This window comes from Armigeres subalbatus, chromosome 2 (genome assembly GCF_024139115.2).
Source record: "Armigeres subalbatus isolate Guangzhou_Male chromosome 2, GZ_Asu_2, whole genome shotgun sequence".
NCBI classification, from domain to species: domain Eukaryota; kingdom Metazoa; phylum Arthropoda; class Insecta; order Diptera; family Culicidae; genus Armigeres; species Armigeres subalbatus.
The window spans coordinates 408,569,711-408,597,172 of NC_085140.1; the positions used below are offsets into that span (position 1 = coordinate 408,569,711).

Sequence of the window (27,462 nt, forward strand, 5' to 3'; positions counted from 1 at the left end):
ACCATGACGCCCCACTCTAATACACACAAACAGACATCCCCTCAGCCTCAATTCACCAAGCTGAGTCGATCGATATATAATACTAAGGGTTTCCGGGCCTCTTTTGCTTTTGGAGCGAACATATCGACGGTTTCGTGCAATACTGACACAACTCATTTTTTTTTGTTTTGACATTTTGATGGCACAGCACGGAAAATAGTATGAAGTTTCAACTGACAAAGATCCAGGTAAAATTCGCAATATATCAAAAGTTATGCTAATTTTAAAATTGGATGATTTTTCGAAGAAATCGTATAACCCCTCGAATATATCGATTTAAAAAAATATATATTTGTGATGAAACACACAAAACTTATCCTGTTTTTATTGATAGATGGATTTAGAAAAAAAGGCAAGATGAAACATAAAACCTCTAGCTATTTGAAATGCTATGATGGAACCAATTCAGGAGTAATGGTTGTATAGAAGGATTTTTGCATCCAAAGTTAAAAAAATGTCTCCGATTTGAATAAACTAATGAATATCTAAATCGAAAAATCTTGCATATACATGTTTCCACCTTTTGAACGGTAAAATTGGGAACATCAATATGTTTTGAGAATATCAAAGTAAGGGTTATAAGGGTAACGGTAATAGTGAAGACAGATCCACAAAAAAATATATATTAAAAATTCAATATTTATGCAAAGTAGCTTCAATATATAAGCCAATAGATTTTTTTTATATATTGCCATTTTTTGACAGGCATAACACTTAACGGAGCCGAGATTCTTTATGATATTTACAATCTATATTATTATAATCAACAGCTAGTAAGGGGGAAGAGACATAGACCAAGATTCTCGTGGCGATTCATAGTTAGATTACGTAATTTCTGGACGGACGGATCCATTGATTTCTTATGAGACTCTGGTGCAGTTGCTCCACTATACGCAGGTCAAATTTATTAGGAAAAATCATTGTTTTCAACAATAAATTTTCCAATTGTAATCATAGGGTAAGTTGGATTTAACAGTGTATTTATGGCACGAAGCAACTGAAACCATCGTAAGGTGTATAATTATGAAACATATCATTATTTGATTTTGAAACGAATATTGCAAGCGAGTAACAACTACCGGCTTTACAACCGTTTCCTTCACAAATGATACGTAGTTCGCACGCAGAATAATCTTCCAAGGAATCTTGTCTTGTTGTCCGCTGTCTGCTGTCCTTTCCACACAAACTGGATTACCAGAACTCATACAATACAGAAGAAATTCGTTCGGTTGTGCTCTTCGCTTTCTCTCGGAAAATTACCTATCCATTACCTATTATTGTTTTAAACACTTTCTGAGTAAAATTGTATTGCCGTCTCTTGGAAATTTTACTCAATTTCCCCCACGAGAGGGACTAGTCATAGTTTTGAGTAGTTCTGCTTTTGATGGTAATTGAGTAAAATTTCCGTGAGAAGCAATAATAATGAACGCTGCCAAATCCTCGTATTCGGTCACCTCGAACAATGATTTTCAATCACGCAATCTGTATTCCTTGCAAAAATGCTCTAAGGAGAAATTGATTTCTCGACTTTTTGGCAACTTTTGAGAATACTTCCATGGCATACCTTCGAATCTGCATAGATCGCTAAAAAATCGATCATTATAAAATTTTATCGAATATGAGGAAAGCTAAGCGGATCGGACTACCCAACAAACATTACAGGTGGATAAAGCGCAAACAGCTAAAATTGTCTTCTTCAGCTGAAAAACTAGCCTATTCAGATTAAATTGTTTGTTGGGTAGTCATCAACACGTGGAAGTGGCTCAGAAAGAACAGCGTAAGCCATCCACCACGAGTGGGTATCGGTGGTTATAGAATTCGTGTTTTTGAGCTCACTGTGGACTAATTGGCTTTCATCGTACTTCCACATTTATGGCCAGGGCCCAGGACTGTCACAAAATACACATACGTACCTTAAACTTCACTAGATCAGACCGGGATTCAAACTCAGTCACCTTCAGCATGGTTTACTCTATCAGCACATCTTTTCGTTAAACTACGCAAGGCTATTTCAATAATTATTTAAAATAGTAATTTTTAATCTACAGTACATAGAATGGCAGCATTGTTATCAGATAAGAAGTTTGTAATTTAAATACCATTGTCGGTGGTGACAACGGGTCAAATAGGGGTGAGAATGGGTCGCTGTTTTAACTACTTAGAATGCTTGTAGAATAGATTGAATGTATCTGAGGACAAGAAACTAGACTGCCGGTGAGGGAAATGATCAATTCTCACCCCCGGTTGACGGTGTTTTCAATTCGCTTCCATAAAAAACTGCGCACTTGATACTCTGCAGATATCAATACTTGTTGTTTCCAGTTTAGTTTATTTGATATACATATAACCTGTTGCTTCCCGATGCTTGTTTGAGTGTCTTTAACAAGATAGTCGCTCTTCTGTCCGCTATATTTCTCTCAGGAGAACTATTAATATTGGTAGGGGAGAACGGCCCAAAATGCACCCCTTAAGCTTTTTCGATGTTTTCGCCCATATAAACAAAAATACCAAACGATTTCAACGTATAGGAGCAAAATTTACAAACCCAGCTACATTTCACAATGATTTCCTATTCAAAACCATAAGGTTTTCATGACTTTCTAAAGCATTTAAAAAATGTTTTAAAAATAAGCCTGGGGCAAAACGCCCAAATGGTGGTCTAACATGACTCAATTGCATGTAAAATGATGGTGAACGCATGGTTGTTTGTTGTTTCTTAATGCATTGAACTTAAATCTTACGGATGTGGTGGAAAAATAGCAAATCGTTAAATTTGAGTGAATATGAAGGGATTTTGCTTAAATTTTCCAATGGAGCTCAATGATGGATAACTAATTATGAATTGTAATGGTAATATTCGTTCATAAATGTACTACAACAGATTATATGAGTGATTTTATGAGTGAGGCCATTTTGCCCGAGGGGTGCATTTTGGACCATTTTCCCCATTTTTTATATCTTTCCCACATTCATACAAATGTAAGCTTGATTATATTTTGTTATTATCTGTACTTTTGTTTTGGCACCAGCTGTCTTCCGAAATTTGAAACTCTTTATGTCCATAATCCACGTTTATTCATTGGGTACACAGATTAAGAAGGGTACGTGGGATAAAGTTTGTTAACATAATATTTGGCGAGCTGAATTGAGTCTCCCGTCTCATTCATGTATCTCATTCCATGGAGAAGCATGGTTTGCTGCATGAATAAATCCTTAAAATTTGTGTGGTTTTGTTTCGTAAGTTAACATTTACAGTCTGTTACTTTTATTGTTCGGAATTACTACCCGATGTCGTAATTAAAAAAAAGTATATGATTTTCAAGCACACCACAGCCAATGGGGTAAGTTATATCAGTGACACATAATATTATTGCATTTGCTTATAAGACGTAAGCCAATATATATGTAACCATATTTTAATACTCGTGATATAAATAATCTTGCAATATTAAATTTTACATCGAAAATTTCAAGCTTTCACTAGCCCCCGCAGATCACTTCTAATTGATTTCTAGTGTCAACGACCGAGGTGAATATGTACCTTGACGCGTAACAATCATTACAGATAAGAATTCTGTCGAAAACGTTCATATCCGTGGTGAGCAAACAGCATTACATACATCTTCAACACTGATCATTGCTGAATGATCGATTCTAAAATGGCTAGTTCCTGCTAGACTTCGAATATGTAAGCACGTGTTTTACCTATATATAGTTAAAACAACTAATTCATTTCCCACAGTGTGAGCAAATGCGCCAAGAATGTAAGTGATTGCTAAGTTTTCCAATAGCTTTTTACTAGAATTTCACAGGAAGCATGTCATTTGCCTAGACCTGAGTTGATTTTAAAAAATGACTACAACAATACACAGTAATAGTTATTCATAACCTATTACGAGTAATTGAAAGTAAACATTATTATACAATTTTCCACAAACCCTCCGAATTAACTATCAACTGCATCCGGAGATGTAATTTTAGCAATCCTGCTCACCTTCGTCACGGCGATTTCGCACCATTTTCGCTATCACGCTGCTTGATTACTTTATTATTCGTTCGTTGCACATAACCTGTTCCGAAATTTCTCACAGTACCTACTCTCAAAGGTATTCTAGGATGTCCTATCACGTTGCTCGTTAGTTCTAGTGTGGTACGAAGTGTTTCAATTGAAACTGGTCAACCGAAACGGAATCAAATCAATGCTGCGCCTATCTATCTAGAACAAATATTTGACTGCAGTACATATAGTAGGGGTCTTGCTGTATCATTGGGTACTCCAGTCCTTATCGGTCGACCCATGATACATTATACGTCGGTTATCTCGCGCAACATCATTGATACGACAAACCTGTTCGGTAGATTCAGTTTTGGTTTTACCTGATAGCCTCCCAAGTGGTGCCACGCTGCTTGTCAACGATATTTGCATTCATTAAGTATATTTACGCAAAAAAAACGAGTCTTTGATGTGACACCGTGACATATATTTTCTCCTATGATATCAGCAGAGCCATGTACTTCTGGTACCAACTGGTTATTGCTGATTGATGCGAATTATATTTCAACAAGATGCTTAATTGTTTCGTTCCGCAAAGGTGATAAATGGTGATTAGTTACCAGTTCACTGGGTAATTATCGCATGATTGGGGAAGTTAAGTGAATACGTTATATGTGATCCACTGAGTACGTTATAAAAAAACTGATTAATAATTCGTTTCGTGTTTGCGTTGTCAAATGCTAGTGGCTGGTATCCGGCTCAACAGAGAACGATCTTCTTCTTCTTATTGGCATTACATCCCCACAGTGGGACAGAGCCGCCTCGCAGCTTAGTGTTCTCATTCAGCACTTTCACAGTTATTTACTGCGAGGTTTCTAAGCCAAGTTACCATTTTTGCATTCGTATATCATGAGGCTAACACGATGATACTTTTATGCCCAGGGAAGTCGAGACAATTTCCAATCCGAAAATTGCCTAGACCGGCACCGGGAATCGAACCCAGCCACCCTCAGCATGGTCTTGCTTTGTAGCCGCGCGTCTTACCGCACGGCTAAGGACAACAGAGGTCAACAGAGAACGATACAGTGAATCAAAGGCAGAAATTCAAAGAACCCGCCGCAGAAAGAAAAGATAGGCATCAATTACAGACAAGAATTATCCTTATGAACTCGCCGTGCAAAATTTTGTCAGGCATCCTTTTTTCATTTTTGTTTCCTTCATTAATGTGAATTTCGACGTTATCGTTCAGTTCTTCGCTTATCGAGCATCCTGTTTAACTGGCTGATACCGTTTGAGGGGTTCTTTGTCCGTCAGTCAATGCCTACCTGGATACCTGAATGGGTATAGCGTCGTTACACTCCGTCGGTCTTGGGCGATATTCGTCCGTTTTCCTCGAATGTGTATGATCCTCGGGTCCGATCCCATCACAGTAGGCACCTAGCACGTTCGTGGCTTTCACGATGTCGCTAGCTTTATCCGGTTCTCTATTGACTATTGTTTTCGTCACTTTTTTTGTCTTTATTTAAGAGGCTTTCAGCCTTAGGCTGGCTCACCTCTAAGTGCTCGTCATTCCTTCTCCCGACATACTCAATAAATGACCAATCCACTGAAGTCTATCGTATTTTACACGATTCACAATGTGTTTTTTGTCTTCTTCTTCTTCAATGGCTCTACTTTCCAACTGGAACTTGGCCTGCTTTTCAACTTAGTATTCTATTAGCATTTCCTCGGTTATTAATTGAAATCTTTTCTTTGTCCACCATTGCATGAGTATGTATGTTGTGTGGCAAGTATAATACTAAATACACTATTGCCCAGGGAGTCGAGATTGTTTCCCACCCAAAAACATCCTAGACCGGACCGAGAATCGAACTCTCCATCTCCGGATTGGCAATCCTACGCCTTTGCTCGCAAGGCTACTGGAAACCTAATGCTTTGTTTATATCGTGCACATTATTCGTGCTTCTATTAGCACGCTATTTTCTAGCATCTATCATATTTTCTGAATAATGTAAAGGGTATATTGATGCCGTTGCTCACTTCAAGGTTTGAGAAGAACGGCCGGCATTTTTTCCCTCTTAGTAGCTTTATGGGTTTTCAGCTCATTTAGGTCCTTTCAGAGCTTGATTATCGTCGACTATGTTCATCCTGTTTCTTAATACACTTTTCACCGATCAACAAATCCTCAAAGTGCTTCTTCCACCTTATCTTGTTAAAAAGAAAATTTTCCTTACAGTCATTGTACATGGCATCAACAGCACATAATTCCGATACATGTCTTCTGCGTTTCAGTTGCCACATTTTCTTCGTGCTGCCTCTTATTTCTGCGGAGGATTTGTTGCTCCTCTGCCATTGCTACACTGTACCATTAAATCGGGTTCCAGTCATTAGCATCCGACTATTGGCAGCAAGTTTCTCGTCCGTCACTTCTTCTCACAACACTTCTAATCCTACTAACCCAACCAACCACTTCGTTGGCGTTGTTGTACAGTGCTTAATACACTGGGGTCGCTTCCTACGCGGTTTGTATCGGCTTGTTTCTTTGCATTTAACGAACATTCAGTTCACCCCAGGATAAAATCCTCAAAAGAATCCAAGAAAAATCAGGTGGTATTTAGAAAGAAGAGGACATTGAGGGAATCCGAGACAATTGATGAAATCTACCCACCTAAAAAGCGACCCAAGTGTACTTCTTCCGCTCTTGAAGTCACTGTTACACATATATATTCTCCCACCAACTATTGACGTCGCCAGATTCGTTGGTATATTATATTTCCTCGTCTAGCGTTTAAGGAATTCCCATGCGTTGGATATTGAAACGCATCGTTTTTTCGTGTGACGGCGTGACACTGCAAAGTCGCGCCTTAACTTGAGTAATACAAAGTACAGTAGACATTTGCTAATCGGGTTTTCTTCTTTGCTAATTAGGACCAAACCTAATTAAAAAGCAATCAAAATGTCATGTTAAAACCTCGTTGACATTCCATTTCCGTTTTTAGTGGGATCGATAATTTTTTGCGCATAAACTTTTCCTTTGTCAATGCAAAAAGTAAACATTATGAACGCTTGCCAAAACACCGCAATTAGCGATGGGTGGTCGTGCCCCAATTAGCGAACAATCACAAATATAGCTCGCATAGGCGTAGCTAGAGTCGCAGCCCAGGCGGCCCATGCCTTCATCTGGGGAGGAGGGTTTTTTTACAGGGGAGAATGCATTTACGCACGACCCAGCACACGTGCTTAGTAGTTGCCAAGCACCCACACGGAAGTTTACTGGAGTGCCCGACTCGATACCTACCAACTACCAAAGTAATACCAAATAAATAAACTCCCTTGGGCTCTGCGCCGCCCATCATTTCCCCCAGGAACTGCCTTCCAGCATTATTTCTGGGCATAGGCAGTACCTACTGTACCCTCAGTCATGCTCACACAGGCACTCATCCCGTATGAGGCTCACTTGGGTGCTCTCTCTAACACATCCCTCTTCTCTGACACACCCTGAGACAGATGCAAAATTTACAAAACTAGCTACATTTTACAATGATCTTCTACACAAAACAGCAAGGATTTTGTGTTTTAAAAATGGTCCTGGTGCAAAATAAAAAATACTAGAATAAGAGATCGACGAAGACGCCATCTTGTTTCAAATTGAACCGTCAAAAGCGGTTCCAATTCGAGTTGTTTACTTTTTTTTTCATCCATAGCATGAAGCCAGTATGATTTTCAAGATTTCATACTTTTTGATATGTTTGATTTCGACAGTCCTGGTTATAAGGTTGCCAGTGAAAAATGCCGAAATGGTATGTATGAGAAATTTAATAATTTAATGGTGAACGCATGGTTGTTTGTTTATCACAGCGAATTGAACGAAAACCATTAAATGGTGAAAATAAAGGACTTTTTTTCAAATTTTTCTTTGCAAGATTCGTAACTGAGTAACAAATGTTGAATTTGAATGGTAATAGGGTTTCTTACCCCATTCCCGGCCTAACTTGCATACGACTACATTATTTAATTGATATTTATGACAGGAAGCAACTTTTCCTGAATTTTGTGGGCTGTATAATGCTGCATTGAGGTTCACTTCTGATTAAAAAATAGCTATCCGTGCTAAATATCGTTCAAAAAAGCTTTTATTTGATTTTAATTAACGAGGTGCAGCACTCATTTCAGTCATAGCGATTTAATATCCGGCCCACTTCCAAACCAGTTCCCGGCCTAAGCAAAATTTCGCTCAATCTCTCAACTTATTACTCTCTTTCTCTCTTGGGACGGTAGAAAATGCGACGTAAACAAAAATATGCACGTTCCACGACAACAAGATGCCAGATGGTATTATTCATAATCATTTTTATTTGATTTTTATTTTATTTGAAAACTCATCCAAATTTCTTCCAAATACTTAAAAACAATATTTTTTTCACCTTTTGAAATCGAGAGAATTATAAATAACATGATAGCGTCAACATATTAGACAGTTTTCCTATTAACAATGAAGGATCATTTTCATACTCCTGGCGTTTTGGCAGCACGGTGCGGTAAGAAGTTCTTGGGCCGAGGTGATTTTTTGTTCGGTTTGAGGATACATTTTAAAATGTATTCTAATGTGTTTAAATAAGTTCTAGTGAAACGAAAAATTAGGAAGAATTTAAGCGCGTGTGTTTAGAATTATGGTGTGGTGATTAACAGCTTCAAGCAATTGTTGTATCGAGCACTGTGACGATTTTCAGGTAGGTGTTTATTTGATGATACCGTTTTGTAAAAGTGGAAAGAATCACTCCGGCTCAGTGGTGTGGCATCGGAGAGCGAAATTTTGAAATCTACATTTTTATTTTCTACAATTGGATCAATTAGGAGTAAAACAAGTGGTTGAAAAATATTGAGTATTGTGAAAAATAAATGGGAGACTTTTTAAAAATTATCAATCATGATCCTACGGCTTTCAAACAGTATAAATCATTAGTTTTCTGTGCAGTGAGCCGGGAACCGGGTCCATAGGCCCAAGTAGTGATTTACCCTATTTGTTTAGAAATGTGGTACCCACAAACGACTTTACAAGTGATTTTTTGTGATGGGCCATTAAGCATGTAAAAAGAGCAAACAGCATGCTGGACCCACTGAACACATTATCAATCCCGCGATTGGAACTTAAAGCCGCTTTTTTAGTTGTTCTAGTGTCTCCAAATCTAAATACTGCGGAAGAGCAGTTTGGCCGAAACTCATTCGGCCGACAGCCATTTGGCTAATGACCACTAGACCGACCAGGCAGAAATGGTCATTTGATAGAAAAACAAAATTTGGTCGAAAATGTCATTTGGTCGAAAAAGTTGTTTGGCCGAATTGGTCGTTTGGCAGAAAATGCCATTTAACCGAAAATATAATTTGACCGAATAGGTCATACGGCCGAAAACTTCAAAGTGCGAAGCATGTGACAAATTTTATTCCAAAAAAGGATTTTCTCCAACTAATCTACGAAAAACCTCCGTCGGCAAAGCTGGTACTGACAGATGAATCCAAATTCCCAACATTAGATGCATGGTCCAAAACTATTTATTATTGTGAAGAATGTAGTTATCGCTGCCGTCGCCGGCTAAAATGGTATTCGTCGCCGAAAACGCCGACGCGCCGCCGACCAAAGTTCTGACGAACGTCGCCAAATTTTCGGACTGGCGCACACCTCTACTTTAATGGATCGTTTGCAGGGTTTCAACTTTTCGTTTCGATGAGAACATAGCAAGCATTTTGCGGGCCAAGGGAGAATCTATTCTAGTTGTTTGTAGCGAGGAACGTCATTTACCTACCAATCTTTTATCTGGAGCTAGCCTTAGAAGATAAACGAAAATCGTGCCTATTATATGAAATTCGTTTCGTTTCATTTTTACCTTTCATCATATAACATTTTTCGATTCATCACTTTTACCTCTCACTCACTTTTCGCGAGAATTATCGCAGAACAATTATAAAAAATGTATGGCCACGGCGGGACTAGAATCCAGAATATCAACAATAATAGCCAACACCACCACGCTATCTGCATGTTGGTAACAGGTTATTTGTACCACAAAGGCTACTACCGTTTGCATTGCTGGTGGCAACGAAAAAGCTCGGATATGAAAGAAAACGAACTTCCCGCGGCAATCGAAGTGAGCGAAAAATGGTTATCACTCTGCAGACTGTTTTTCTTTCCCGTAAAGCGATTTCTCTCCGAATGTTTTCGTGAGGGAGCATCCTGTGCTCCTGAGATTGAATAAGCATTACGACCGATAGTCCAAATCTTGCGAGAAAATTGCACTCGAGTGCTGCTGATGCTGTGGCCGATGACCACACGACGATTTCCATTGAATGATGAATTATTTGCCGCAACTTTTCCGTTGGGAACGCTACCCACGTCATCGGTGGGAACGAATTTCCTGCATCAAGAACACCGACGATTACCACCGATACTGATGGCTAACCGCTGAGACCGCTCTTCATGAAATCTACGACTACGCCATTGTCGTAGTCAAGCCAATCCATCATCAATTTGCATTTTTTTTTCGTTAAAAATAAGCGTTGGACACTTGCAAACAAACTGCGTGTCCACACCTCAGAAAAGCACACTCAACGATCTTTTCTTTTTCGACTTGACATGCAATGCTCATCTCAGCCCACTTAGAGATGTCGCAAATTAATCGATTACTTCGATTAATCGGTCAATCGTTGTGATAATCGATTACTTCCCAACGATTAATCGATTCAATCATCGACAAGAATCGAGAGTAATCGATTAGTTACTAATCGATTAATCGGGATTTTACGACAACGCTTAGATGTCGATTACTTCGATTAATCGATTCATCATTGTGATAATCGATTTATTTTGAATCGATTACTACTCAACGATGAATCGATTCAATAATCGTCAAGAATCGAGAGTAATCGATTAGTTACTAATCGATTAATCGAGATTTTACGACATCTCTAAGCCCACTGCGATTGCTAACACTTCACTTGCCTACTGCGATTGAATTTAATATATTTTAAAAATGCTTATTATTTTACTTGACATTCCATAATATTTGTTATTTTATTAATTCATTATCAATACGTTGCTTTTACGTTTTCGTTGGCTGCCTTAGGATAACTACATTCTTCACAATTATGAGGGTTCTTATTTGCCATTTCATTTTTTTTTTAATTTTAGGAGGTAATTTATAGTTATTTTACACTGATTTTTGAGATTTTTTATGATTTTTTTCCTTAGATCTCATATTTTTTTGTTTGATACACAAAAAAAGGTATTTTTGATAATCCAAGAAGTGCAGGAGATCCCAAAAAATAATTTGAATAAACTACAACACTATAACCATAGCACCGGGAATCGAACCCAGCCACCCTCAGCATGGTCTTGCTTTGTAGCCGCGCGTCTTACCGCTTGGCTAAGGAGGGCTAAGGAGAGGAAGGTTATCAAATTATTGTTGATTAATACAACCTTGAACCGTTCACGTAAGAGCCACGTGCCACAGTCGGGAACCTCTTAAGAACGAGGTGATTCAAAAATGATGGTAGCACTACGAAGAACACCTGAATGGCGATGTGGCAGACTGGCAGACAATGATGGCGATCGAGAGCACGCGTGCAGGACATACGTTTTATGGCCCGCCAAAAACACTACCAACAGAAGAACTCGAAGACGTATCGTGGCTGGAGATCGTATATACTTCGGACTCTGAATGATGCTTTGATCGGCGGCTTCTACTGAGGTAGTTTTTTTTTAAATTAGGATATAATAGAACATCATCAGAGTATTTTCAAAATTGCAAAGTTGCTTTCGAAAATCTTGTGCATAAATCATGACAATGCTTGGGCAATTTTAGAAATACAATAAAATACACTTGAATTTTGATTTAGACAATCATACAATAAAATATATACACTTTAGACATTGCAAAAAAACCATAAATCTAGATTACACTTTGATTTACAATAAGTTATATGGATAAATAGACACAACGTTTTGATGTAATCACAACAATGTTGAAAAAATTTTTTTTTGCTCATTTATTTTAATGTAAACTATAGATAGTGGAATATATAGATGAGCAAAGATAAATCCTCTGTCTCCAAACGAACTGTCAAACGTGTCTCCAAAGTAGCATGTCGTCATGATTTTAATGAAAATATTGAGAGGTGTGATGTCATATGCGCCTGGTACACGGTCAGATAAAAGAACTCAACCATGATTTCGCTCATATACAGATTCTACTATCTATAATGTAAACTATACCAGACGAATGAGCTAGGGGGAATGACGGCTTTGGCAGGTTTTGTTCTATTATTGTCAGGGGGGTTTTTATGACTGATTATGCTCAATTTTGGCCTAAACATTCTTTGCATATCAAAGAATATTGTGGCCAAATTTCATAAAATTTGGTCGACAAAAACCCCCCTGACAATAATAGAACAAAACCTACCAAAGCCGTCTTTTCCCCTATAAAAACTTGGAAAAACAATTATCATCGCACACTAAAAAAGTATGCCTCATAAGCTGGAATAATGCCCCATCTTAGACTAAGTATCTAGTAACGCTTATGTAGAACAGGTGTGTATTGTTGTTTTTGAACTGTGCAACTATCAACCCGATATTTAATCATGCGGAAGAAATGCTTTATTTACACACACACACACATATTGAGCGAGAGTTTGCACGTAATTAGCAATAAAAAATCCGAAAAATCATTATTACTTAGACATCTATTTTATGTTTATAGAGATCGTACGATTGATAAATATCATTCAACTCTATTTGAGTATCTAATATTTGTTTTCGAGTTTGATTTGTATGGACAATGTGCTTAATTCCAAGAGTATTGGTACACTCTATATGAAAACGGGTTAACATTTTGGTTTGTATTATGTTGAAAGTGATGCAATTTAGGAATCAAAATAATAAAACAGCTGGTTTAGCCACAACCTCGACCCAACTAACGAATTCGTTTTTTTTAGTTGGGTCAACTGACAGCCATTTGATCACGTGCATTTTGACTTGAACATCACAAATGATGTCCAGTGACGCCAAATCCCATTTTCTGTGTTTTCATTGCATTTTGACGTACGATTGCCTTTTAGTTGGGTCATGGTCCAACCAGCGGAAGCCCAACTAAAAAATGACCCAAGTATTCAAATCCCAACCAGCGATTCACGACTGTAATTATTTTTCTTCTTATTATTGGTATTACATCCCCCACTACTGGGGCATGCCTCGCAGCTTAGTGTTCATTCAGCACTTTTTCAGCACATTGATTTTTGCTTGATTTGCTTTTCTTTAGTTCGAGTAACAATGCAGAACATTTTCATTTTTTCCATTTTCCGATTTTTGCCTTGCCAATCTGGACAGATTGTTATTACTTAAAATTACCAAAAGAAGAGTTTTGTCATACTTGAATTTGCCTGTAAATTATGGAAATGACAATCTATCTACGTATTGAAAAACATTATTTTGAAATTTTTCGTTAAATGATTATTGCTTTCAAATGTAAGAAATGATTTTCTTAGAATTCCATTCGGGAGATAGAATAAGTCAACAGGGATTGAAAACCGAATATTTGTTCTATATTTAACAATGTGTGTAACGAAATTGTAAGTGTTAATAAGAAATATCCTATTTTAAGATAGTTCAGAATGTTTTCGATGCGAGCGATGACCTTTTGATACACTAATTGTAGTCTGATACAGAATTATATTTCTGAAATACTATTGATTGAAAGTAAATGATTTAAAATAAAACGTTTCAGCTGTGCCAAATTCTGCCAAATATAACGTCTCGTGCCGTTATCGGCGTACAACAATACAATTTGCAATCACCAACGTGAGCGTGGTTTCTATGAGCTAGACGCACTGGCAGCGACGAACCTTGGTGCTAAATCTGGCGTCTTGAAATATTTATATCCAGATCCACGTGTACCGGTACTTTGTTGACTGACCATAAGCGTACGTTTTGTATCGTTTCAGTTGGTTTGGCTTCCGGCCGGCGATCCATGATCCATAAAATGATTGTAAGGTAGCGCAGGTACGGTGGCAATTGTTCACTTCAAATAACTGCTTGCCATAATGCTGCATGTAAGGAGTAATGCACTGTACGTGATAGTGTTTCTTAAATTCTTAAATTTTCCTGTTCCAGCGTTCGATGCTCGCTGGTCATTCATGGTCAAGGTGACCCATAAGTTTACATTTGCGTATGGGATCACTCCGCAAATATGCTTTGTGTTCTGAAGCTTTAACAACAATCGCAGGATGGAGCTGTCGATCCACGTGATACCCCGTTCAATAGGAAACATTTGTTATCAGTCTGTTTGCAATGTACTGCTACTGCTTATACTGTCTGGGGAAATATAAAATAATAAACACTCGACAAAGTGGACCGATGTTATCAGGCATTGCAATTACACAGTGCGAGCAAATCACAGTTCAATCCTGGCTTTCTATCTATGAATAAAATTGATAGTGAGTAGAATGCTATAAACTTTTATGGGTGTCATTGGGGGTAACTGTTTCTTATCTTGACTGACGTTAACGGTGGGGATAGTGCCAATCTAGAAAGAAAGGCGTGTTATCAGATTTATTTTTGAAGTGAGGTCTGAAAGGTAATGAATGAGGCTTCGTAGATTGCAACATACCAAACGCTCTAATTGCGTATCTAAAACGCACAATATGAAGGATTAATTTTATCAAAAATAAACTTAAACCGAAAGTTTGAAATCTGTTGCAATTGCGACCTATTTTTCACATAGCAATCAACCTATTCATAAGTTTTTTGTAATAAAAAAATCAATCTTCCAGCCGTTTGCTGTCGGCGTATTTCAAAACAAGCAGCTAATTGGAACATAAGGCCAACACTTTCATAGATATAAATTGCCCAATTTCGAATTGGTTATGAGCCAGAAAATGGAGTGAACAATTTTCGATCTATCAGAATTTTGTGATATTTAGTATGTTTGTTCTATCTTTTCTATCTTCTATATAATAAAAATGAAATGGTCTATGTTCGTATCCGCATAACTCGAAAACGGCTGGATGGATTTTCTTCGTTCCTTCAGCAGATATATTTGTTATCGTTTCCGACAGGTTTATATGATATTTCCTCATGTGAAAGTGACAAGTTGAGTGAGTAAATCATGGAACACTAAAATTTGGATTCGCATCTATATTTCGCACTAGTTGACCCGGCAGACGTTGTCCTGCATAGTAGGCGAAAATGCACGTTGCAAACTGCCCTTGCGAATCCTTATTTTAGTTTTTCACGATTTACACAACTTTACTAATAATTTTTGAAAAGAAATATCATATAAACCCGTCGGAAACGATAACGGACATATGTATTTGCTGAAGGAATGGAGAAAATCCATCCAGCCGTTTTCGAGTTATGCGGATACGAACACAGACCATTTCATTTTTATTATATACATAGAAGATGGGCAGTTAACAACGCGCATTTTCGCCTACTATGCAGGACAACGTCTGCCGGGTCGACTAGTTTTCAATATATTTAATGTCACAACACTTCAAACGAGAAATATGTAGCGCTTATTATCGTTTTAATGTACGATGCTTTCGAATTCGATTTCAATACAAAATATTTTTTCTCACATTCCAAAAATTTGGTAGGTTTGTTCCATTTTGGAAAGCAGTTTTCTGTAATTAAAAAAGGTTCTTGAAAAATAATTTAAAAAATCTCATAATTTCACAAAATTAGGTAGGTTTTAAATATTTGAAAAATTCAGTTGAAGTATTTTTTTCATAAATCATTGAACCAATAAATCGATTAAACGCAGAATAAAGAAAATCGATACAAAGTATATCCATAAATAAGTTCAAAAAATAAATAAACTCAGGTAACCTTTTTGTGAAAAATAGTGTCGTCTAGAATAAATCAGCTCAGTAGGTAAATCACCATTCGTCCGTGAATATTAGGTTAGGAGATCAGGAGTGCGTGACTGGCGATGTGCTGACCATGCGAAATACAGTGGACTCACTGCACCCAACATATCGTCCTTAATCTGCGAATAAGAGAAGACTCTTCGTAGGGTTCAAATAGAATATATTATTCTGCTCAGACGGTTCCAGCATTTCGCTACATTTCTTTTATTATTTCAAAGATTAAGTATAAGTTTACTGGAGTAAAATTGAAATGGTGGAATTATTTGATTGGTGGAATTAAAAATTGATTGATTGGTGGAATTAAATGGAGAGTACTTAATTCGTCTTAGACGGTTGAATACATTCCACCAAAAGAGCTTTATATATTTTTCTACTGGAGTATGTTTTATGAAGCATTCATACTGAATTTTATAAACTTTCCGTCGATAATTGCTCCAATCCTGTTCTGTGATCATCAAAATTTATTCTGAATATTGTTCGAGATAGTTAGTTTGATAACGATATATTCATCAATCATAAACAGATCACGTTATTTCCTATTTAGGCATGTTTGTTAGAGTAATTGAAGGTGGATGATCATAATCACGCAAATTTGAATGTTATAAATTCGTTCTATAGAGCTCCCGATACCTTCCTGGTCATGTGATACAAACCTTTTCGTGACTAATTCAAAACATCGTTAATTATATAATTTATCTTCAAATGTGCGACACGTTTGGCATTTTAACTTGAATTAGTTTATTCAACATGAGATCACATCATCTATCATATAGATCGCGGCACACGACATGCATATCAGCTTTGTTTAATGCCAAATATTTGAAGCTGCCGCCGGGTGGTGGCACCAACTCGGCATGGAAAGCACGTGCTCGAACCGCCCGCTGTGAAACGCGATGATGAGTGATCTGTTCGCGTTCGAAAATGCTATATTTGTTGTGAACTGAACGTGGATTCGCATAGCAGCCGATACTGATCATAATAGTATTCTATGACGGCTCTATAGGCAGCAATGTTTTGACAAATGAATGACGATGACACAGAGTATCATCAGCACCGTAATCACGTTATGATCGATCGAAAGATGACGGTTCACCAAGTGACAAGCGGAACTGAGCTAAGAGTGGCATCGGAAATGTGCTGTTGCTAATGACATGATTTTAGCCGGATATACATCTATAAAATCCGAATTAATCTATTTTGTTTAGAGGCAATGGTTGTTTGCGTTTTTCTAATGTACATGATAAGGATAAGGAGTCCAATTTTTCACAGAGATTACTTCTGTGGGTTCCAATCAATTGGCGAAGTCAGCGATGTCAAATATTTAGGACTTATGCAAGATCAAAAATCAACTTTCAAAAATCACATTGAAGGCATTAAAGCCAATTTTAACAAATACAGTAAAGTAAATCAAAACTTTGTGTTAAAAACGAATTTCTGATTTACAAACAATTTTTTAGTCCAGCCATATTGTATGCTGAGCCAATATGAATTAGTTGCTGCAATACCAAAAAAGGCACTTCAGAGAATTAAAAATAAAATTTTGAAAATGATTCTGAAGTATAGTACCAATGAACTTCATAGAATTTCTAATATTGAGACACTGCAACAAATGTCCAATGAAAGAATCCAATTTCAGACAAAAATAGTTTGCAGGGAATCGTCGTTTTGAGGTTTTGTTCAGAGGGCCCATTATACGCACCAGGACTATTACTAGCACTCACTCCCTAAATAGTCGGCAAATTTGAATGCATGTAATGTTCCATTAAAACTCCGATGCATCCTATATATATAATATCCATTTAATAAACGCTATGTATTTTTTCTGAATATTTTGCGTTAAATTTAGAAAATATTTAGCTTCTATTTTGGGTCAGAAAAATTGCTTTGCACAAATTGACCATTTTTAGGGTGCCTTTTTTAGAAAAATCTTCTCGTAAGAAACGTAGAGCTATTAGATCAGTCGAATTTTGATTAGAAGTGTATAGGAATGTTAGTCTTGTCCTCTAGAAGTGGTTGCAAATATGTTGCGAAGGTTAGAAAACCTTGAAAAATTGCAAAACTTTATCTAAGTAAATAATAATAAATTGATATCATATTTTAAGTTTTGAGACATGTAGTGCTTGGGTAAATAAGTATAATGTCCATATACAACGGAACTACTTGAAACTGTGTTGTGCAAAAACCGTGTGAAGGAAAACATCGTAAAACATGACTTATATTCCATGATATTGACTTAACTCGACACCAGAAGAAAGTTGACAAAATTATAAACTATACTTAGCTAAAATGTTATAAATTTTTTTTTTTAAAGTTCGAAATATTTAAAAACCAAGTTTGCTTATAATTTCTAAAACAGTCTATACATGCAAATCTGATGGATGGTTGATTGATAGCACATGTACGAACCACATGACGTGTGACTCTCGGAAGCTGAAGAATTTTATTCAAAATACGATGAATATCGAACCGGCCATAAGTTTGGGTTCACCCTGATGCGATGTGAGAATGAGATGTTTGACAGAACACATTCTTATTTGAAAGCATACTGAAATTTGAACCAAAGTTGCACTTTTTGTCTTGAATTAACATAAAGTTTCAAGCCTGAATTCTTCGAGAATGAGCTGACAAAATAAAAGCAAGTATGGGAACAGGACCCGTAATGCATGCTTTTCTATATCATTTTTACTGAAATAGTGAAAAACATGTACGACTCACATCGGCCAAAAGTTCGGGTTCACATTTTGGCTCATAATAAGGCAATGGTGGGTGTGATCCCTTCTTTAAAAATGCCCAGAATGAGACATCGGTGTATGTTATTACTTCCTTGGAAATAGACGTTTGCCTGGAATAAGGCGATTGAGGGTTTGGTCCCTTCTTCAAAATCAGTCAATGTTTCCAAAAGCCTTCTTTTAATCAAATGTTGAAATATCAATAGGTAAACACAATTACCCTATTGACCAGAGTGTAAAATAATCGAAATTTTTTAGTGAAGTATTTTTCTTCATTTGTCAGTTCACTTCCGACACATTCATAGTCGGCTCTGGACAGTCAATATTCAGTTGAATATTAGTCATTGAATATTGATGCACATTTTACAAATTGATAAATTATCTGAAATCTGAATACGAGGCACTTTCAGCGGTAAACATCAACATAAACAATGCTAATTATGTTTTTTTCTGCACATAGTAAACACATTCAGTGACAGTCGAATGAATGAGTTCGTGGAGTAGTCGTCTGACTATGTCATTCTATGTTTTGAATATACAATTCATGTGATGTTTGTCAAAATTCGGACCGAAGTTGCTTCATGAAGATGAAGATTTTAAGCTCTGCTGTTGACCAATTGGTTTTATCATTTTCCGATAGTGAAAAAAAACTGTGAACCAAACTGGCAATTCCGAGCAAGGCCGGGTACATAAAGCTAGTCTATATAATAAAAATGAAATGGTCTGTGTTCGTATCCGCATAACTCGAAAACGAAAACTTGATTTTATTCATTCCTTCAGCAGTTACATTCGTTATAGTTTCCGACGGGTTTATATGATATTTCCTCTGTGAAAAATCATTAGTTAAGTTGAGTAAATCATGAAATACTAAAATGAAGATGTGTATGGAAACTTCGCATAGGGAATTCTCAACGCGCATTTTCGCCTACTACGAAGGACAACGTCTGCCGGGTCGACTAGTATTTAATATAATTGGCTAAACTAACTACAAATTTTATATCTGGATAGTAAGTTAAACTCATTGGCTTTCATATGCTTCCAGGAGAGCTCAAATCGTATTAAAAACGGCTGAGATACATATATGTAGTGGTAACACTATTTTTGGGGGGTGAATCCAAACTTTTGGTCGATGAAAATCATACTTTTTTTAGTGATTGAAAAAAATGATTTTTACCAAACATTTAAAAGTTTCTATTGAAAGTGCATAGATTCACGATCGTCTACCCATACTTGCTTTGAAATTTTGTCGGCTCATTTTCGAAGAATTGAGGTTTATAAATTACTGTTGATTTTGAGAAAAAAAAGTGCAACTTTGGTCCATATTTTAACATGCTTTCCAATAAAAATGTGTTCTGTCAAATATCTCAAGTTCAAGATCTACTCATTATCTTTCGAATGAGACATGAAGATCACAAGTCGGACATAATACTAAAGAAATATGTGTAAAACAATTTATCGGACGTGGATTCAAAAATAAAAGGATCTTTGTAGAACTTAGAGAAGTATTTTACGCACCTGAATTGAAAGTCTGATTTCTGTGAATTGTGGTTTAAGAACACAGATAAAAATATGTAGTGATTTTAAATGTATTTTCAGCTTGCTTCAGCTTCAGGAGCATGCAAATAAACGTAACATTCAATCGATCTTACTTTTCTTTTAAATCGAAATATATTTAAACCGTGCTTGCTTGTGAAATTCAATCAAATTTAATTGAATATCGAATGTTTATTCGTTTGTTGGGATTGGCTGCAATTTTACACGTCGTTGAACTTTCAAAATTATTTGCGGTGAAGGATACACAGTGAGCTTCCATCTTAATTAGACCTCTTCATGTTTTCAAAATATATCAAAAAATCAACCGGTCAGCCCAGTATCACAATTCCCATGCTAAAATAAGCCTCACTGTCAAATTTTTGGTAATTCGGATAACATTTCGAGGTGGCTCAAGTCGATTGAGTGTTTTTGGGCTATTTTTAATAAAAAAAATCTAACATAGAAATAAACGCCGGAAATCATCGCAACAATCTCCAAACGGAAGGTTTGGGTCTGGGTATTGTGAATATTGCGATTCGTTCCCTTCACGTTTTGACCATGTTAAAGTGATTTTCAAGCTTTTAAGTTAAGTTTCCCCTAAAAGCCGTTGTTCTAGAAAATTCTTGAATTTATCACCAATCATTGCTAATTTATTATAGTATTATTATTTTTTTTCCCTGGATATTTGAGTAATAAAATTGGCAATGTGCGATGTGCGAAAAACATTGTTTCCCCTAAAAGCCGTTGTTCTAGAAAATTCTTGAATTTATCACCAATCGTTGCTAATTTATTATATTATTATTCCTCTTTTTTACCTGGAAATTTGAGTAATACAATTGGCAATGTGCGATTTACCGTTAAATTCTTAAAAATCAGAAGCTGAACATGTCATTAATTTACACGTTAGGATTTCTTCAAACAAGTTATTCGAACAAAGAAGCATTGGTTTTCGATGATAGTTGATGCTTACAACAAACGACTTCCAAATTTTGTTCATTGCATCAACGGCTTCTGGAATAACCTCCACAACCTAGAACTGCTCACCCACGACAACCCGCCGTGGATCATTGGCCTTCAGGAGGTCAATCGGGTTGTACTCGACTCCATGGACCGCTCCCTTGGAGGGAAGTACAAGTGGGCCATCAAGGTAGGTTCGAATATCCGGAATTCGGTGGCGATAGGGGATCTCTACTTACCCTGCGGTCCTCAAACAGGCATCAAAAGAAAGGTAAGCTATATCATTAACAACTCCCCCGCCCCTATCCTCGTCATGATGGATGTGAACGCGCATCATCCAGCCTGGGGTGATCGTAGGTCTGATCCCCGTGGTATCGCTTTTCTCGACTCTTTCGGGAACGTGGACCTAGTAACTCTAAACAACGGTTCGCTCACCTACTTTAACAGCCACTCGGCCACCGCCATCGACGTGACCGCAGCCAGTCGGTTCATACTCCCATCATGTGTCCACCAACCTTTTTGGGAGCAATCATTATCCGATTTCGGTCACTGTCCTCGCTTCGTACCCGGACATCACCCGGAGGCCAAGATGGCGCTAGGATGCCGCCGACTGGGAGGCATATGACCACCACCTTCGCCGTAAATTTGTTCGAAACACACCCACAACTTTTCCCGACCTCACCAAAACCGTCCTCGATTGTGCCTGCATACCACAAACTAGCACTCGACCAGGACCAAAGGCACTCCGTTGGTGATCGAACGACACGCGTCGTGTGGTTAAGGCGAGAAGGAAGGCCCTCCGAGCACTGCGGAGACTTTCCGCTGGTCATCCTAACAAGGCAACGGTCCTCCAAGACTATAAAGAAGAACACTATGAATGCAGGTCAGTGATTCTTGAAGCATAGAGAAAATAGTGGGAGGATTTTCTCGACTCGGTCAACCCCGGCCAATCTGCGGCCGAACTCTGGTGAACGCACTCAGCGGATCGTACCATCTCCAATGGTGGCCAATGCTCTCGGGGAATATTTCGCTGGTTTAGTCTCCGTCAACGACTATCCAGCTCATTTTCAGCGGACTGTTGCCAGCAGATCTTCGTCTCTCTCCAACTTTCGAGTTCCTCAGGATTCACAAAATGCCGCTTTTAATTCTACATTTTCCACAAGGATCCGTTCTAGCCGTTACGTTGTTCTTCGCAGCTATGAACGGAGTGTTTCGTTCCCTTCCTGCCAACATATATATCTACGTATATGCAGACGATATTCTGTTGGTCGTCGTTGGCGACCAGTCTTCCCAAACGAACATCGAACACGCTGAGTACAGCTGTTTGTATACTCCATCTGTACCCTTGCTTCGTGTTTGTACGCATACGCACTAAAAGTATACTTGTACCCGAACTTGCGTTCGAGTTTCATTTTGTACAGATGTACTGTACATCTGTACAGTACCATGTATAAACCTGCTGTAAAATTTTGCCGCTGAATATAATTCCAGAAGCTTCTCGAACAAAACAAATGTGGACAGTAAACAAAATCATAGATGTGCGGATATGAGAAAATTTGGGTTCTCAATATTTTTATGAGGTTTGGTACTTTAGAACGCTCAGTGAAGTGTTCATGCAAAAATTAGGTTTATATATTTCAAATGTTATGCTCTCTCCGCTTTGAGTAAATTCATGCCTTGAATATGCCCCCTTCCTAAATACGGTATTTATTGCGAACTCATCAAACTGCGATTATTTGTATATTTCAAAAGCAAAACAGATGACTATTTTTATGTCACCATATTGAAAACCAATAAATTCTTGACCGAAAACACCATCAGAAGCCGGTCACTTCACTAGATGCACAGAAAACAATCATGTTGTCCTATTTTGTTGCATTTTCTACATTCGGGGCCGTACACTAATAACGTAAGCAAATTTTTCGGGTTTTGGATATCCCCTCCCCCCATGTAAGATTTTTCCCATATAAATATTTTTTTATTTATGTGGAGCGTAAGATCCCTTCCTTGGTTGTAGCCTGTACAGATTTCGAATATAGTCATTTGATATAATTTTAAAAGAAAATGAGGCGTGTGATCTTTGATATCAACCTATACTTTTTATTAAGTCATAGAGATGGTAGTCTGTGAAGGCTATTACGTAATATGTTATAAATGGTAGTTTCCAACACGATGCCGGTTTTTGACAATACATTGCGGTCATGCGGTGCATCCACGAGGAGTGTTCATGATTTACGTGACGCTATAGGGGGATGAAGGGGATAGCCTCAAGCGTTATGATCCAGACAAAAAAATTAAATTGCCCATACACAATGTGCTATAAAGGAGGGTCTGCATTAGCCCAACTTTATGTTACGTAATTTATGAGCGGCTCCATAGCGCAATGCGAAATGCTTTCTCCCGATGAACAATACACAATTTGGTTTTATTACGAAAACATTAACGGAGAGTCGAGAAATTGTTCCGCTGATCTATAATTATAATTATTATGTGCTTTCTATTCCTTCTCTGTGGAATGTACACGCTCAACTAAAGTTGTATAGTGGCATGTGAATCGAAGTCAAATTTATTAACATCTTCTGTACTCTTAATTATTCTTACGTGATGTTGAAAACCCATATCATTAACGTTGAAAACCCATGTCATTAACGTCATGAAAAAGTTCTGCATCATTAGAAAATTATTCGCAAAAAAAACCTTTCAGATCCACCCATCACTGCGCATCTTCATTTCAGCGTGTATAGTTTCCGAATTCCATTTTGTTCTTTCTCTTTGTCTCTTACTCTATCGACTCTCGGATCGCTCGGAACTGAAAGCAAGTTTGTACATGTGTTTTGTACTTAAGTACAAGTTTGTTTAGGCAGGTACTGGGTATCCCGTTGTACTCGAGTACGTCAATAATTCACGTTCTGCGTTCAACACGAGTTGGTGAAAATGTACTTGTGTTGAACATCACACATGTTCGTGGGAAGACTGATCAAGGCACAATCCGCGACCAGTGTCGTCCTCCGTTGGGCTAACTCAGTAGGTTTTAATATGACAGCCAGCAAATGCTTACGAGGACACATCTGCAGGTTCTTCTTCTTCTTACTGGTGTTACGTCCCCATACTGGGACAGAGCCGCCTCGCAGCTTAGTGTTCATTAAGCACTTCAACAGTTATTAACTGCGAGGTTTCTAAGCCAGGTTACCATTCTTGCATTCGTATATCATAAGGCTAACACGATCATACTTTTATGCCCAGGGAAGTCAGACAATTTCCAATCCGAAAATTTCCTAGACCGGCACCGGGAATCGAACCCAGCCACCCTCAGCATGGTCTTGCTTTGTAGCCGCGCGTCTTACCGCACGGCTAAGGAGGGCCCCATGTCTGCAGGTAGAGATTAAATTGGGTGACCAGCCTATCCCAAACAAAAAAAATGTGAAAGTTCTCGGAGTTTCCATTGACCGGAGCCTTCCGCACTTCCGCGAAGTCAGAGTAAGTTGTCGGACCAGATTCAATCTGGTTCGGACCTTGTCTAAGCCTCATCGAACCAATAACAGGAAGCTCCGGTTAAAGATTGATAGCCGCCTACTCTATGGCCTCGAACTGACTTGTATCGCCCACCGTAGCCTCGTCGAAACTCTGTCACCGACTTTTAATTCCTACGTTCGTGCCGCCTCAGGATTGTTACCCACAACATCGAGTCTGCCTGTACTGAGGCAGGCATCTTGCCTTTTCGACACCATGCGCTGGCGGCTATAGATAGTGGAATATATAGATGAGCGAAGATAAATCCTCTGTCTCCAAACGAACTGTCAAACGTTTCTCCAAACGAGCATGACGTCACGATTTCAATGGAAACGTTAAGGGCTGTGACGTCATATGCGCGTGTGCACGGGCAAAAAAATCGACTCAGCCATGCTTTCGCTCATCTATAGATTCTACTATCTATACTGGCGGCCATCTGCCGTAAAGCCGCCTCATTCGCCGCAGCCACCTCCGGAGAATACAGGATCCCTCTCCTCGTTGAAGGGGACCAGATTCTGCGCACGATGGCCGGCTCCCAAGATTGATCTTGGGGTCCCAGTGAAGCCGTTAGATTAGTGTGTATAGGCCCCATCTTTTGAGAAAGAGATGAAGGCGGTGGTGCTAGCAGCGTCGTTGGATAGTGCATCCCAGATGTTAGCACCCGGGCAGAAGCCGTGAACAGAATATCTAAACATGAGATGGTTTTGATTGATATAAGAGATAAAAGAACTGCCAACAATATCAAAAATTTGCACCGAAATATCATTTGAACATCAAGATATGCTATGGATAAGAACAAACTAATGACACATGATATTGATCACTTCTTACAAATAGCTCAACTTGATCTCCTCATGATATTTTAGTGCAAAATATTGATATTGTCGTCTGATCTTTTATCTCTTATATCAATCATGTCAATATCTCATTTTGCTATCTTATCAACATTTGATATTAATGAGCTATTTTCGTCTACTCGGACAGATATCCCGTAGGTATCCCTGAGAGCCTGATATTTGGGGCGTCGACAGACATAATGTTCCACGGTTTTGCGAACATCACAGACGTCGCAGGTTGTATGAAAAGGGCTCCCGTCGAAATTATGCGAGAGCCGTGTGTGTTCGGTTCGGAGCCGGGAGATGATTTGCTGTTCTTTGATGTTAGATAGATCTGCCCAAGCCGATATGGTCCCCTTAATTCCTCTAGACAAATGACCTTTATGTGGTGAGTTATTTTTTGGATTGACAACCTTATTAATTTTGCAGGGCGGTTTGTATGTTTTGACCTTCCTAAAGCTATGTCCATTTAGAATCCGGAATCATTTATTGTATTGCAGCGGCACGGAAAGTGACCACTGCAAGAATTCTTTTACAGCGGTTTGCCTACCTAGGCGCCCACTTGCTGTGGTATAAATTTCACGATGTTTCGGGCAGCGAGTCAAAAATTATTCCAGATGGAAGCCGACAGGAGAGAAAAAAACCTGCACACTCACGTTGATAATCCTGCTCATCGACGATGGAACCTACGTCAAAATGGATTTCGGACAGCTTCCTAGCCAAAATTCTACATGGCGACGGCACGAGGAGTAGTTCCTGCGAAGTTTAAGTTTGCTTTTTGGACAAACTTGCAAAAAACAGATGATTTTGGCAAGGGATATGCAGCTGTGGAGCAAAGACCTAAGTGTTTGTGACGAATAAGACGATGGACTCGAAGCTGTACAAGGAGGGATGTCTCAAAAACCGTGGTCTACCTTCCATAAAGCCCATAAAGGTCCCGTGAAGTTTTGGCCAGATTTGGCGAGTTGCCACTACAGCCGGGAAGTCATCCAGTGGTACTGCGATAATAACGAAGATTTCATCGATAAAATATATCCACGCAACTGCCCACAGCTCCTGCCCATCGAGACATTTTGGGCAGTAATGAAGCGGAAGCTTAAGAAAAGTGTAAAAACAGCTCGGGACGCGACTCAGATGACCAAAATGTGGAACAAATGTGCCAAGGAAGTTGACTTCGGAGGTGTGCAACTTTTGATGAGAGGAATAAAGAAGAAGGTGCGAATTTTCACTAGAAACAAAAAGAAATGATTTGAATCATATTTTTTTCCTCAAAGTACAGTAAATTACCTTTGTTTTGATGTATTAACCTTATTTGTACGTTAATCCGTTACCGAGATACAGATGATTTTATTATTCCGGATTCTAAATGGACATAGCTTTAAAGATTTTTTTATTGGCCACGCAAAATTTGAACAACTTTTCATAACAATGACCAAATGCTTTCATTTTTTCACAGCACCAGGCCATAAATATGCTTAATGATCTGTACTGTTGAAAATGAAGGTGTTGGCAGGAAAAAAAAATAATTGCGTTGGTATCATACACAGATAAAAATATGTTGTGATTTTAAATGTATTTTCATGCACATATTTGGAGCATGCAAATAAACGTAACATTCAATCGAACTTACTATTCTTTTGAATCGAAATAAATTTAAACGGTGCGTGCTTGTAAAATTTAATCAAATTTAATTGAATATCTAATGTTAATTCGTTTGATGGGGAGAGCTGCAATTTTACACGACGTTGAATTTTCAAAATTATTTGCTGTGTAGAAAGGAGTTCAAGTCTCCCCGAATTTTAAAACTGCATGTGCTGTCGAATTCAATAACAAAAATCGTTCGTATATACGCACAGCAATTCGAAAATTCTGCGTATTTTGAAGGAAAAATATTGAAAAAATCTGAGAGCACCTTTCTAATTTTATTAAAGCAAGTTCTTAAAGAGGG

The 27,462-nt window shown here is 38.1% G+C and overlaps 1 protein-coding gene across 2 annotated transcripts in view; it reads right to left on the reverse strand.

Moving 5' to 3' along the window:
* LOC134213352 (putative inorganic phosphate cotransporter) overlaps positions 1–27,462 on the reverse strand; it is a 52,747-nt gene that overhangs the window by 22,501 nt on the left and 2,784 nt on the right. The window contains exon 1 of one of the 2 annotated variants that reach the window (XM_062692342.1): positions 4,034–4,193. The exons of the other annotated variant lie outside the window; for it this stretch is intronic. Coding sequence (XP_062548326.1) covers positions 4,034–4,058 — 25 coding nt within the window. The 5' untranslated portion in view covers positions 4,059–4,193. Of the gene's footprint in view, positions 1–4,033; positions 4,194–27,462 lie in introns of those variants that run through there. 2 annotated transcript variants of the gene reach the window in all.